General features: G+C 45.4%; 1 protein-coding gene across 4 annotated transcripts in view; it reads left to right on the forward strand.

The window, feature by feature from the left end:
• The window catches only part of LOC121546016 (syntaphilin), a 30,221-nt gene extending 16,261 nt beyond the window's left edge, over window positions 1–13,960 (forward strand). Inside the window, exons 3-6 of one of the 4 annotated variants that reach the window (XM_041856986.1) lie at window positions 2,282–2,374; window positions 8,379–8,486; window positions 8,950–9,102; window positions 9,713–13,960. In XM_041856986.1, the coding sequence (XP_041712920.1) occupies window positions 2,282–2,374; window positions 8,379–8,486; window positions 8,950–9,102; window positions 9,713–11,531 (2,173 nt within the window). In that variant the 3' untranslated portion in view covers window positions 11,532–13,960. Of the gene's footprint in view, window positions 1–2,060; window positions 2,375–6,530; window positions 7,126–8,378; window positions 8,487–8,949; window positions 9,103–9,712 lie in introns of those variants that run through there. The other 3 variants (XM_041856985.1, XM_041856987.1, XM_041856988.1) reach the window with 3 other exon arrangements.
• The last annotated feature ends 944 nt before the right edge of the window (window positions 13,961–14,904 follow it).

Raw genomic sequence — 14,904 nt, forward strand, 5'->3', positions numbered from 1 at the left:
ACCTACAAACAAGCAAGATTTCTGGCTCTCACAGACTTGTAACTTCTTCTTTAAGAGGCTCCTCTGTCCTCCACTCGTTACCTGTATTAATGGCATCTGTTTGAACTTGTTATCAGTATAAAAGACACCTGTCCACAACCTCAAACAGTCACACTCCAAACTCCACTATGGCCAAGACCAAAGAGCTGACAAAGGACACCAGAAACAAAATTGTAGACCTGCACCAGGCTGGGAAGACTGAATCTGCAATAGGTAAGCAGCTTGGTTTGAAGAAATCAACTGTGGGAGCAATTATTAGGAAATGGAAGACATACAAGACCACTGATAATCTCCCTCGATCTGGGGCTCCACGCAAGATCTCACCCCGTAGGGTCAAAATGATCACAAGAACGGTGAGCAAAAATCCCAGAATCACACGGGGGACCTAGTGAATGACCTGCAGAGAGCTGGGACCAAAGTAACAAAGCCTACCATCAGTAACACACTACGCCGCCAGGGACTCAAATCCTGCAGTGCAAGACGTGTCCGCCTGCTTAAGCCAGTACATGTCCAGGGCTGTCTGAAGTTTGCTAGAGTGCATTTGGATGATCCAGAAGAGGATTGGGAGAATGTCATATGGTCAGATGAAACCAAAATATAACTTTTTGGTAAAAACTCAACTCGTCGTGTTTGGAGGACAAAGAATGCTGAGTTGCATCCAAAGAACACCATACCTACTGTGAAGTATGGGGGTGGAAACATCATGCTTTGGGGCTGTTTTTCTGCAAAGGGACCAGGACGACTGATCCGTGTAAAGGAACGAATGAATTGGGCCATGTATCGTGAGATTTTGAGTGAAAACCTCCTTCCATCAGCAAGGGCATTGAAGATGAAACGTGGCTGGGTCTTTCAGCATGACAATGATCCCAAACACACCGCCCGGGCAATGAAGGAGTGGCTTCGTAAGAAGCATTTCAAGGTCCTGGAGTGGCCTAGCCAGTGTCCTGATCTCAACCCCATAGAAAATCTTTGGAGGGAGTTGAAAGTCTGTGTTGCCCAGCGACAGCCCCAAAACATCACTGCTCTAGAGGAGATCTGCATGGAGGAATGGGCCAAAATACCAACAACAGTGTGTGAAAACCTTGTGAAGACTTACAGAAAACGTTTGACCTGTGTCATTGCCAACAAAGGGTATATAACAAAGTATTGAGAAACTTTTGTTATTGACCAAATACTTATTTTCCACCATAATTTGCAAATAAATTCATTAAAAATCCTACAATGTGATTTTCTGGATTATTTTTTCTCATTTTGTCTGTCATAGTTGACGTGTACCTATGATGAAAATTACAGGCCTCTCTCATCTTTTTAAGTGGGAGAACTTGCACAATTGGTGGCTGACTAAATACTTTTTTTCCCCACTGTATATATATCAGTAACCTCCTCTTCTATATCATCCTATCTATATATATATATATATATATATATATATATATATATATATATATGTATATGTATATATATATATATGTATATATGTATTTGGTTAAGGTTTATGTAAACTTCCGACTTCAACTGTATATCAGTAACCTCCTCTCCTATATATATCAGTACACCCTAACTCTCTCCATTTCACTAATCTCCCTCCATACTTTTTTCTATTGAACAGCCCTATTTTTCTCTAAATCCTTGTCTTTAACTTTCTTAGTCAACCGCTCTCTCTCTCTCTCTCTCTCTCTCTCTCTCTCTCTCTCTCTCTCTCTCTCTCTCTCTCTCTCTCGTCTCTCTCTCTCTGTCTCTCTCTCTCTGTCTCTCTCTCTCTCTCTCTCTCTCTCTCTGTGTGTCTCACTCGCGCTCTCTCTCTCTCTCTCTGTGTGTCTCTCTCTCTCTCTCTCTCTCTCTCTCTGTCTCTCTCTCTCTCGGTCTCTCCCTCCCTCTGAAGTCATGATTGCGTCAGCACTTTAGAGCTTTGCTATTCTCTCTTTTTATCTGACAGTGATTGATTTCACCATGTAACTGCTTTGTTAGCTAAAATGAATGTGGTGGAGTGTTGAGATTATTTGTCAGAGTTGCTATAAATAGAGTGAATGACTGGATCTCATGGTCAGTAGTTAATTTATTAAACGTACTGTACTGTGATCTTGCACTCCATGTATTTATTTGTCTTTTACATTGATGTTTCACCTAAATGAATAACTAATGTGCAATGTCCCTAGCTACAGAGCAAGAGTAGCATGAAATCTGAGAAACTGTTGCTAAGACGTCACCCAGCTCTGGTCCTGTCTCTCATCTCTCTCCCCAGATTCAACCCTCTGAATGCTCTGCAGCCCAAACGCCGCTTGCAGCAAATGCTGTCGTCCTCCTCCTCGCCCGTACGCGTGCCCACGCCCCCTGCGTGAGACACATTTCAGTTATACTGTCCCAGAGAGCTCTGTAGCTGTAGTTGCAGAACCACTAGCATGTACTGTAGGAGGATAGGATGAGCTGTGTAGCTGTAGTTGCAGAACCACTAGCATGTACTGTAGGAGGATAGGATGGAGCTCTGTAGCTGTAGTTGCAGAACCACTAGCATGTACTGTAGGAGGATAGGATGAGCTGTGTAGCTGTAGTTGCATGTACTGTATGAGGATAGGATGAGCTGTGTAGCTGTAGTTGCAGAACCACTAGCATGTACTGTAGGAGGATAGGATGGAGCTGTGTAGCTGTAGTTGCATGTACTGTAGGAGGATAGGATGAGCTGTGTAGCTGTAGTTGCAGAACCACTAGCATGTACTGTAGGAGGATAGGATGGAGCTCTGTAGCTGTAGTTGCAGAACCACTAGCATGTACTGTAGGAGGATAGGATGAGCTGTGTAGCTGTAGTTGCATGTACTGTAGGAGGATAGGATGAGCTGTGTAGCTGTAGTTGCAGAACCACTAGCATGTACTGTAGGAGGATAGGATGAGCTGTGCCGTAGTCATAGCTGGACGGGCAGAAAGACATCCATTGATCTCTGATATTCACTGATAAACCCTCAGATGCACCAACCAGAAATGGTGGTACACTGACATTGCCAATATTATAGCCAATAGCTTGATGAGGTGATTGACGACAGTAAATGTCCTGCAGAGTACAGCTTGATGGGGCGATTGACAACAGGAAATGTACTGTACAGCTGTGGTTAAAGTGACCGTGCTGGACAATCTCTCAAACCATCTTCAAACAGGACCACAGTTAGTTACTGTATGTTAGTTATAAGAGCTATGTCTCTGTACACATTCTTATCTCACTTCTTATACCACACAACCTTCTGTTATACCACACAGCCTTCTGTTATACCACACAGCCTTCTGTTATACCACACAGCCTTCCGTTATACCACACAGCCTTCCGTTATACCACACAGCCTTCTGTTATACCACACAGCCTTCTGTTATACCACACAGCCTTCTGTTATACCACACAGCCTTCCGTTATACCACACAGCCTTCTGTTATACCACACTGCCTTCTGTTATACCACACAGCCTTCTGTTATACCACACTGCCTTCTGTTATACCACACAGCCTTCTGTTATACCACACAGCCTTCTGTTATACCACACAGCCTTCCGTTATACCACACAGCCTTCTGTTATACCACACAGCCTTCTGTTATACCACACAACATTCCGTTATACCACACAGCCTTCCGTTATACCACACAGCCTTCCGTTATACCACACAGCCTTCCGTTATACCACACAGCCTTCTGTTATACCACACAGCCTTCTGTTATACCACACAGCCTTCCGTTATACCACACAGCCTTCCGTTATACCACACAGCCTTCCGTTATACCACACAGCCTTCCGTTATACCACACAGCCTTCCGTTATACCACACAGCCTTCCGTTATACCACACAGCCTTCTGTTATACCACACAGCCTTCTGTTATACCACACAACCCTCCGTTATACCACACAGCCTTCCGTTATACCACACAGCCTTCTGTTATACCACACAGCCTTCTGTTATACCACACAACCTTCTGTTATACCACACAGCCTTCCGTTATACCACACAGCCTTCTGTTATACCACACAACCTTCTGTTATACCACACAGCCTTCCGTTATACCACACAGCCTTCTGTTATACCACACAGCCTTCTGTTATACCACACAGCCTTCCGTTATACCACACAGCCTTCTGTTATACCACACAGCCTTCTGTTATACCACACAGCCTTCCGTTATACCACACAGCCTTCCGTTATACCACACAGCCTTCCGTTATACCACACAGCCTTCCGTTATACCACACAGCCTTCCGTTATACCACACAGCCTTCTGTTATACCACACAGCCTTCTGTTATACCACACAGCCTTCTGTTATACCACACAACCCTCCGTTATACCACACAGCCTTCTGTTATACCACACAGCCTTCTGTTATACCACACAGCCTTCTGTTATACCACACAGCCTTCTGTTATACCACACAACCTTCCGTTATACCACACAGCCTTCCGTTATACCACACAACCTTCCTACTCATAATAACACCAGCCTTCCTCACACCCCTTACCCACCAGGGTCCATCTCAAAGGAGAATAGATGTAATCAATCACATTTATCAGCAGATGTCACAAAGTGCTATAACCATAGCTGGACATGTAATGATGTACTCCAATTGTGCCAAACCTGATTTAGCCTAGATATTTGACATTTTCTACCTTTCTTTCCAGGCTTGCTTCCGCTGCTTTCCTCAGCTTGACCGTTTTCTGTTTGTATGCTGTTGCCCTTTGTCATAACCTGTCATAACCTATCCCTTCCTACATCCCCAGGCTGCTCCCTCCTAACAGCTATATCTGTTATATCTGTTTTGCTGATCTTCTCCCATCCAGTCTGGAAGCCAGTGATTGGGCAAAACCCCTGTCCTCCTAGATGACAGACAGCGTTTGATTGCTTTGTTTAATTGCCTGTCATTAGTAAATTGACCAATTGGTCAACAGTAACAGATTAATATGGGACAGGAGTTGACCATCACAGTGCCCCTTCCCCTTTCCCTTACTAATAGAATTGGAAAACTACAGGTAACTGACAAAATAAGGAAACACTTGAGTAAATGAGGGATGCAAAGTATATTAAAAGCAGGTGCTTCCACACAGGGGTGGTTGCTGAGTTAATAAAGCCATTAGCATCCCATCATGCTTACAAATGCTGGGCAGGCCATTATTTTGGCTACATGCCCATAGGATTGCAATGCCCCCATCCACAGGGCACAAGTGGTCACTTGGTTTGATGAGCATGAAAAGGATGAAACCCAATGCCATGGCCGTCTCAGCCCCCAGATCTCAACCCAACTGAACACTTATGGGAGATTCTGGAGCAGCGCCTTAGACAGCGTTTTCCACCACCATAAACAAAACACCAAATAATGGAATTTCTCATGGAGGAATGGTGTCGCATCCCTCCAATAGAGTTCCAGACACTTGTATCTATGCCAAGGTGCATTGAAGCTGTTCTGGCTCGTGGTGGCCCAACGCCCTATTAAGACACGTTATGTTGGTGTTTCCTTTATTTTGCCAGTTACACGAACATCATTTCAACAGAACTTCATTCCGGTGTTCCGGTGTTCCGATGTTCCGATGTTCCGATGTTCCGGTGTTCCGGGGAGATTCTCTTTACTTTGTTTTCTTCTCTTCCCAGTTTTTAATTCCGATGACATTTTTGGTTTCTTGCTCTGTGTTTTTTGGTTTCTTACGGGTTATGTGAGGTAGGTAGAGAATAATGCAGCCTAGGGATATTTTCAGCTCTGATGCCACTGCAGAAATAAAAAGCTCACCTTTCGTGCTGAGGGGGACATGTAGGAACAGAGTGAGAAGGCAAACGTGTGTCTGGTCCACATGTCAGCATCTTAATCGTGGTTTAATTATGATTAATCATGGTTTAATCATGTCTTCGTTAAGGAGAATAATGTTTAGATTAAGTCATCTTCAGATGCCCTGTTAGCCTATAGCCAGTGGTGTAAAGTACTTAAGTAAAAATACTTTAAAGTACTACTTCAGTAGTTTTTTGGGGTATGTGTACTTTACTTTACTATTTATATTTTTGCCAACTTTTACTTTTCCTTCACTACATTCCTAAAGAAAATAATGTACATTTTACTCCATACGTTTTCCCTGACACAAAAAGTACTTGTTGCATGTTGACAGGAAAATGGTCCAATTCACACACTTATCAAGAGAACATCCCTGGTCATCCCTACTGCCTCTGATCTGGCGGACTCACTAAACACAAATGCTTTGATTGTAAATTATGTCTGAGTGTTGTAGTGTGCCCCTGGCTATCCGTCAATAAAAAAAATAAAGAAAGTTGTGCCATCTGGTTTGCTTAATATAAGGAATTTGAAATGGTTTATACTTTTACTTTTACTTTTGATACCTAAGTACATTTTAGCAATTCCATTTACTTTTGATACTTAAGTATATTTAAAACTAAATACTTTTAGACTTTTACTCAAGTAGTATTTTACTGGGTGACTTTCACTTTTTACTTGAGTCATTTTCTATTAAGGTATCTTTACTTTTACTGAAGTATGACAATTTAGTACTTTTTCCACCACTGCCTATAGCAGACCTCGACAGGGCAAGTTCATCGTTAGTAGTTGTTCTCTGCCTTTGATCGTTCTCATAAAATAACAAAGCTGCTGTATGTGTATCTATAACCAGTGTGAAGGAATCTCCCAGAGTTAAGAAATAAATTATAATGAGCCCGTTTTAAAGGAGCAGTATTACTTTAATCCACTATTAGCCAGTGCTTCTACTCTGAACACCCAGGTCACAGTCTTTATTTAAATGACTTTAAAGATTCTCCCTATCAGACTAGAGCTGTTCACATGACTTATCCCATGATGACCATGGTCGATGTGTTTGGCCAACACAGGGTGTAAGTCCTAAATACTGTTGATGTTAGTCACTGGGTTCTAGCCTGCATCTCAGTCTCACAGACACCACTATCACCCCCACCTCCTCACTGTATCAGCCTGTTGTCTTTGGTCAGGTTTGACTACTGCAGGTTCATAGAGCTAGACTACATTCCAATGGAGACAGGCTTTATGGTTTCAATGCGCCCAACGGATCGAGGATATCTCACTACCAAGTCTCCGGAGCGGCACTGTCGGTCAGCACAACTCTCCCTCTATCTCTCTCTCAATCTCTCAATCTCTCTCTCTCTCACCGTCTCTCTCTCTCTTCTCTCTCTCTCACCGTCTCTCTCTCTCTCACGGTCTCTCTTTCTCTCTCTTCTCTCTCTCACTGTCTCTCTCTCTCTCACCATCTCTCACCATCTCTCACCATCTCTCTCTCTCTCTCTCTCTCTTCTCTCTCTTGTCTTCTCTCCTCTCTCTTCTCTTCTCTTCTCTTCTCTTCTCTCTCTCTCTCACCGTCTCTCTCTCTCTTCTCTTCTCTCTCTCTCCTCTTCTCCTCTCCTCTCCTCTCCTCTCCTCTCCTCTCCTCTCCTCTCCTCTCCTCTCCTCTCCTCTCCTCTCCTCTCTCTCCTCTCCTCTCCTCTCCTCTCCTCTCCTCTCTCTCTCCTCTCCTCTCCTCTCCTCTCCTCTCCTCTCCTCTCCTCTCCCCTCCCCTCCTCCCTCCTCCCTCCCCTCCCTCCTCCCTCCCTCCTCTCTTCTCTCTCTTCTCTTCTCTCTCTCTCTCACACCTTCTCTCTCTCCCGCTTCTCTTTCTCTCTCTCTCTCTCTCTCTCTCTCTCTCTCTCTCACTGTCTCTTTGTTATCTCTGACTTCGTTCCCTAGGCATGGATTTGGTCTTAATGCCAAGATGCTTTGTCGTTGAATATACATTTTTTTGAATATTAATTGGAACTTTTCATAACTTTTTTTCTATTATTGAACATCACTAGACATGGGAAGTTAGAGCAATGGAACATTATGCTACAAAGTCCATGGCATGTAGATTGAATCCAGGTATTTTCTAAACCATCACATGCAAGCTGATCTGTTGTTGGCTGGAGTATAACCTTTCACCTTTTTCTTTTGGTGTTCTCATTTATTGAAAGGCGTTGCTGACATTATTGGCATCCTACTTTGTTTTGGCTCTTTTGGTTTTCTTGGCAGCTTTCATCTATTCAGAGTGCATGACATCTTCAAGCTGTCGCATAATATCATCTGTGTTACAGAACATCATGTATTTATTCCTCCATGATGGCCTTTTGTGTGTATGTCTTGGCAAGTTCTGTCTGTGTTTTTTGTGGGCATGTTTGTGGGTGAGTTTTGGGCATGATTACTGTTGGTTTAAGAGGAATCATTGAGGCAGGAATTGTCCTGGTGTCTGTGTGTTGTGAGATGTACTGATGACAGATGATGACTGAGATGATGACTGAGATGACATGATAACTATGTCCCTCTCACTCTGGTGCAGACGGACAGCTGCCCCAGTCAGCAACAGAGATCCCTATGGCAACGCCTCTCTCAGCAGTAGCACTAACTCTGGCTCCTGCAAGGGCAGTGACTGCAGCCCCACCAAGGGGTAAGACTCAAAATGGCTACCGCATCAATCTATAAGACAGGGCTCGATGCAATCCGTATTGCTTAAGGTCAGCAGTATAGCGTCATATGCAGCGTTTACCGTGAATGCGGTCTCTGCGAACGCCTGAACAGGGCCTTTAAATTGCAGTCGCGCTATACCGCGAATGTTGTTATATTTTGAATGATAAGGACGTGTTATTCTAAAGCCTTATAACTTGTTATAAGAATGTATGAACCTTAAAGCTGGAATCCTTACTTAAGGAAACTGCCACGTCCGTTTGGGATATTGCAACAACAAAGGAGTTACTTCAAATAACAAACACTGTTCATTCCCCTCTGACATCAGCGCAGGCGCAATAGAACACCATACTATGTACTGCACTTTTTTTTTTTTACCCACGCTGCCGCAGTCTTACAGAAGGTAATGGGTTCTATCTCTCCTCTGTTTCCTCTCTCTCGCCAAGGCGTCACATGAAGGCATACACCTCATGTACAGATAACCATGGCATCCGCCCCCCTCCCCCCGAGCAGTACCTCACACCCCTGCAGCAGAAAGAAGTGTGTATCAGACACCTGCGGGCCCGCCTCAAGGAAACCGTCGACAGGCTGCAGGACAGGTGACACACAGAGACACACACTGGAATAAATCTCCAGACAAATATAGAAGGTCTCGACTCAGACCGTTACATTTTCCCAATAACACTGGTCTCACTAAACAGGTACTCTCTCTGAACGTACATTATGTAAATTCGATTTTTTATTTTAGCATTTTATGTGTTGGAAATATAATGGTCTTTTGAAGTTGTAATCAGTAAGCATTTGCATATATATTTGAATGTCAACTGCTACCACATTTCCATCAAATGACCCTCATAATTCTTTCATTTTGTAATTATGTTGATATATAAATGTTTCACAAAATGTTTGCCGAATACATTAACTCTCTCTCTCTCTCTCTCTCTCTCTCTCTCTCTCTCTCTCTCTCTCTCTCTCTCTCTCTCTCTCTCTCTCTCTCTCTCTCTCTCTCTCTCTCTCTCTCTCTCTCTCTCTCTCTCTCTCTCTCTCTCTCTCTCTCTCTCTCTCTCTCTCTCTCTCTCTCTCTCTCTCACACACACACACAACCTTCCTTGTTTATCCCCACACTTCCTCTCTGTCTCTCTCTCTCTCTCTCTCTCTCTCACACAACCTTCCTTGTTTATCCCCACACTTCCTCTCTGTCTGTCTCAGGGACTCTGAGATCGATGAGTTGAGGACCCAGTTGTCTCGTATGCAGGAGGACTGGGTTGAGGAAGAGTGTCACCACATGGAGACCCAGCTGGCTCTGAAGGAGGCGCGCGTGGAGACCCAGCTGGCTCTGAAGGAGGCGCGCGTGGAGATTCAGCAGCTCAAGGAGGTAGTGGACATGGTGCGCAACAACCTCAGCTCCAGCGACTCCACCGACACCGGCGTCCAGAAATACTTCCAGGACATCAACGTCCAGAACCACAAGCTGGAGACCCTGCTGCTCAGCATGGAGCTAGCTCAGAATGGGGTGGCCAAGGAGCAAGAGTCTGCTGCTGCTGGACGAGGAGCGGCAGGGTGGTCTGGGGCTGGGTGGCCTGGGACTGGGAGGTCTGGGACTGCGGGGTCATGGCCCGGAAGTAGTCCCGCTGCATCAGGGACTGGAGGGGGTGGCTCCAAGAGTCTGTGTGGGTCCTGTGATGGCTCCCCCGCCCGCTCTCTGACCCATAGCTTCACATACACCAAGCTGAGCGACCATGCGCTGGCGGATAAGAACGGGGACGGCCTGTCAGGGGAGGAGACCCATGACAGCGGCTTTGTGTGCTGTGGGGAGAGTCACAGTCACAGTGCAGCCAGCAGTCGCAGTGCAGCCAGCAGTCAGAGAGCAGACCTGCTCCTGGAGGCAGCCTTCCTGTCTAAGGAGACAGCCTCTCTGCTCAGCACCTACTCCCATCTGCCACACTTCTCCACCTACGAGAAGCTGTGCTCTGGGCAGGACAGGGTGGCGCCCCTGCGCTGTGCCATGGGTGAGGCAGGCAGCGCCAGCCACCCCTGTCTGTCCCACCACCACCTTTACCTGCACCACCCCAGGGAGCAGGCCGTCCAGACAGAGAGCTGCCCCGTGCCCGTGGGGGTGGGCTACGCCTCTGACCTGGACACCATCGCAGAGCGCACCTTCCGCTCTCAGGCCTGCAGCCCCACCTCCACCTGGGTCTCAGACGAGGGAGACGACCTGGACTCGGTTACCGCGACGTCAGTCACCACAACAACCCTCACAGCTACAACAACAGAGCCCCGTCCTGGCCCTCCGTTACCCAGCTCTTCCTGCCTCTCTGTGGAGGAGGATGGGGAGGCGCTGGGGGAGTTGGAGAGGCAGACGGAGGTAGTGGGAGAGAGTGCAGGAGGGATGGTAGAGGTAGGCAAGCAGGAGGAGAACGGGGGATTGGTACAGTTGTGTGAGCAGGAGGAGGTAAAGGTGCTGGGATCGGTGGGGGAGGGGAAGCAGGAGGAGGTCAGGGAGTTAGATGTAGATAATCAGAGGGAGGAAGTGGAGATGGTGGAGGTGAGGTCAGTGGAGGTGGAGGAGGTGAGGTCAGTGGAGGTGGAGGAGGAGGAGGTGAGGTCAGTGGAGGTGGAGGTGCAGCCCCAAACCTCCCAGCCCAGGAGCAGCTTGCTGCAGCAGGAGGAGATCGCTGGGGTGACGGTGGTGGAGGTTAATGATGATGATGAAGATGAAGATCAGGCTGAGGTTCAGGGAGCAGTAGGCGGAGAAGAGGAGTCTACCTCGTCTGGGTCTGGACCCCCAGTGAAGAGCTACTGGAGCCGCCACTTCCTGGTTGACCTGCTGGCGGTGGCGGTGCCCGTGGTGCCCACGGTGGCGTGGCTGTGCCGGGGGCCGCGGGGTGATGCTCTGCCCGTTTACCACTTCGGCTCCCTGCTGCGTGGCTGCTGCACTGTGGCCCTCAGCTCCCTGCGCAGGGGCGGAGGCATTAGGCACTACCCCGCGGGCACGGGTGGAGGAGCCATGGGGGGCACAGAGATCTGAGACAGGCCCCATGACAGCCTGGGATCTGCACACACACAACCCTGCCCTCTCTGGTCCTGGGTCGTCCTCCACCTGAAGTACTGGGTAAAGGAATGACAGGACAGCCTCCCAGCAAACCGTATAACTCTCTCCTTTGAGCCTGGCTCCTGGTGACCTCTTCCACCTCCTCCGCCGGACTGAGAAGAGACACCAGGATGTGTTGATGTGACACTGAATGGTAGAACGGAATGATTGAATGGACACTGAATGACCTGAGGGTGTGACTGATGGTGATTGTAAACTCTCTCTCTCTAGTGTGCAGGAAGACTGAAAGGTCAGTCTATGTGGGTCTCTTCATTGGTCCAATTCAATTTTGACTCATGTATAACTATATGTGCACACGACGTGTGTTGCGTGTGTGTTCTTCTCTGTTGTGTCGTTGTGTAGCCAAAGCACCTGGATGTCTGAAGCCAATCACAGCCATAGCTGTGCAGTAGTTGCTATGCTCATTTAGGAGTGAATGACTGGACATATGGCAGTTCCCCCCTAAAGGTACCAAGCAAGCTGCTGCTGTACATTTCTGCTTCCTGTCACTGGTGTCCTAGATTAACAATCCCTCTTGTAGAATTCAGTCCGTGTCCATGGTCCAAGAGTTAGTCATTCCAGATCCATGAACCGGAAACATCTCAAGAAGGAAGCATTTATAGAGATATAAGATTTAAAAATAGGAAAAATGTATTATGGAGTTGGTGTGAGGATTGTCATGGTAATCTGTTGTTATTTGAATGTTTGCGTTGAAATCAAATGATGACTGAGTTGGCAGAATTTTGTCTTGTTATTTTGGGCTGTAATGAATATGAAGTCATTGAGATGTTAAATAATTGAAAGGCTGAGCAAGCAGAAGCTGTACTGTAATGGTTTGATATTTGTCTTTGTTAGGGACTAATGAGCCGAACATGGGCTAACTGATGTCTTAAAGATTGTGATGCATCCAGCAAGAACAGTCCTTTGAGTTGAAGTATATTGAGTTCTTCAGAGAAGAAACGGGACAGATCTTGTGATTTATTGCCATTTTGTTTTGCACTATTATTCACTTTATGAGGTTAAGCATTTCCCTTTTCCCAATTGCTTGAAGTCAAGTTTGTGTTTCCAAAGTCTAATACGTCCACAGTTTTGCGTCAGTTTTTTTTTTGGTGTGTGTGCAATATAATTTTGAACAGATATAACTGTATTATGGAATAAGTTTCCAAAGCAAAAGTGAAATAATCAACTGTAACAAGAAACAGTGAATTGAATTTAGATTGTAGCATAGTTTAAGTGTCATTAACTTAGATCCTGCCCATTACAGGCATACCACTTTCCTTTGAACTCTGAAAAACAGTTGCCTTCCATCACTTTCTTTCTTGTACACAATAGTGTTTTAGCCACTAAATGTTTTGCTGCTTCGGATGTGCGTTTATGGCGTTGCTCTGTATTCCTGTTATTTTCTGCTGCTTGACAATCCCTTCTCTGCGTGGTTTTGCTTATTCCACCTCTTCACTATGACTTCCAGCACTTATGAGTAGTAAATCACGAGCAGTGATGACAACATAGATGATGGGTGAATGAAGGAAGGTGATGATGATGATGAGCTTGAAGGCCTCTTACACACATTGCACTGTTGTTATGGCATGTGCTTTACAGCAGATTGAACAACTTCCACAGCCCTGTTGGGATTTGTGTAATGTGACTCAATATTCTGGGTTTGCTGTAATTTCTCCCCCTTCATGTATCATCATAATTACCCCCCACCGCCATTTGTGAGGCCTGCTTGGTAAGGCCTCTAAATGTTTCATTAAAAGCCATATTCCTTCCTGTGAGGGAACGTGTTTTGAGAATGACTCTAGCAGAATAGCAATCATGAAAGTATAGTTTGAGTGATAATCATATTGATATGCATCTATAGACTGACTCAGCTGAAGTTTCCCCAACAGAACATGGCGTGTAGGTCCAACCCCACTCAGGCTGGGAGTTATTGGTCGGACTGACTCAGCTGAAGTTTCCCCAACAGAACATGGCGTGTAGGTCCAACCCCACTCAGGCTGGGAGTTATTGGTCGATCGCGAGTTCCTGCCCGACTAGGACTGGGTGCGCAGGCGTTCCATTGCGTCAATACCAATGGTTCCGTGCCACATCATCAACTGTGCAGTCTGGCATCAGATTGCTATATCATATGATGTGGTTAGCTGATATTATGTTCTAGACCTATCCAGGCATTGTAAGATCTGGCATGCATCTGCAATGTAGTCATGCAGGAACTCAATTATTTTATACATTTCTTGAGCAATTCATTGGTGTTTTAAAGGAAAAGTCCCCTCATAAATGACAGTTTGGTATTTTCTTCATTAGTCCACTGTTAATACAGTCCCAAAATGTTTTGCATTTCAGCAGTGATGTGGCCGGTGACACTTTGCTTCTTGAAAGTCCAATATCTTGAAAAGACGACTGATGACATGCAAAACATTCTGGGACTGTATCAACAGTGGACTAATGAAATAAATACCAAAATATACATTTATGAGGGGATTTTTCCTTTAACAGTAAAACACCACCCCTTCATCATGTGCCAATATGCACAAAATAAGCTTAACTGGCTGTAGTGTTTCTGTCTGGGGTGTTACGTTAATTAAAAGGCTTACAGGTAATGCTCATGTTATAATCACAATTCATTGTTATTGCCCAACAGCTTTGTATTTTTCTGGGTTTTGAAGCATCATTTGATTTCTGATGTTCTGGTGTTGCCAGCATAGCACTTTAACAAGCCCAGTTCTCTCCATTTACTCTGAAGCTTCATTTTGATTTGGTAATGCACGGACGGCTATGATGTCAGATGGTGTATCTGTCCTGTGACAATTCCCAGTCCCCAGTGTACTGGTTTTGTGTGAAAAGCTTTTAGCATCAACAAAGATGATCTGGGTGATGGCTTTATTGGTGGCTCAAAATAACTACCCAAATCACATTTGGAGTCATTGGAGCTTGCATTAGTACATAGCTCATCACTATATATAGCACTAAACATTGTCAAAAAAAATGTAGGATTATTTTTTTAATGTTGTGACAAAGAATATAGTCTTAACAGGTTTCTTACTGTGTTACTGTATCCAACATCCATTTCACAATATGATTGAAAGATATCTTACCTCAGAAATAGCCTCTGATTCAGAGGGGTTGGGTTAAATGCGTTAGATACATTTCAGTTGAATGCAGTCAGTTGTACAATTGACTAGGTATCCCCCTTGTTTCCCCTTTGTGTTTTATACATTCACTCCAAAGGAGACCTGGTTCACTGTAGTGTCGGTCTGAGACAGGCTGTGTCAGTGTAGATTAGTAAGGGAGGAGTGAGGCTATAATCATA

The sequence above is a fragment of the Coregonus clupeaformis genome, chromosome 30 (assembly GCF_020615455.1).
Source record: "Coregonus clupeaformis isolate EN_2021a chromosome 30, ASM2061545v1, whole genome shotgun sequence".
Classification (NCBI taxonomy): domain Eukaryota; kingdom Metazoa; phylum Chordata; class Actinopteri; order Salmoniformes; family Salmonidae; genus Coregonus; species Coregonus clupeaformis.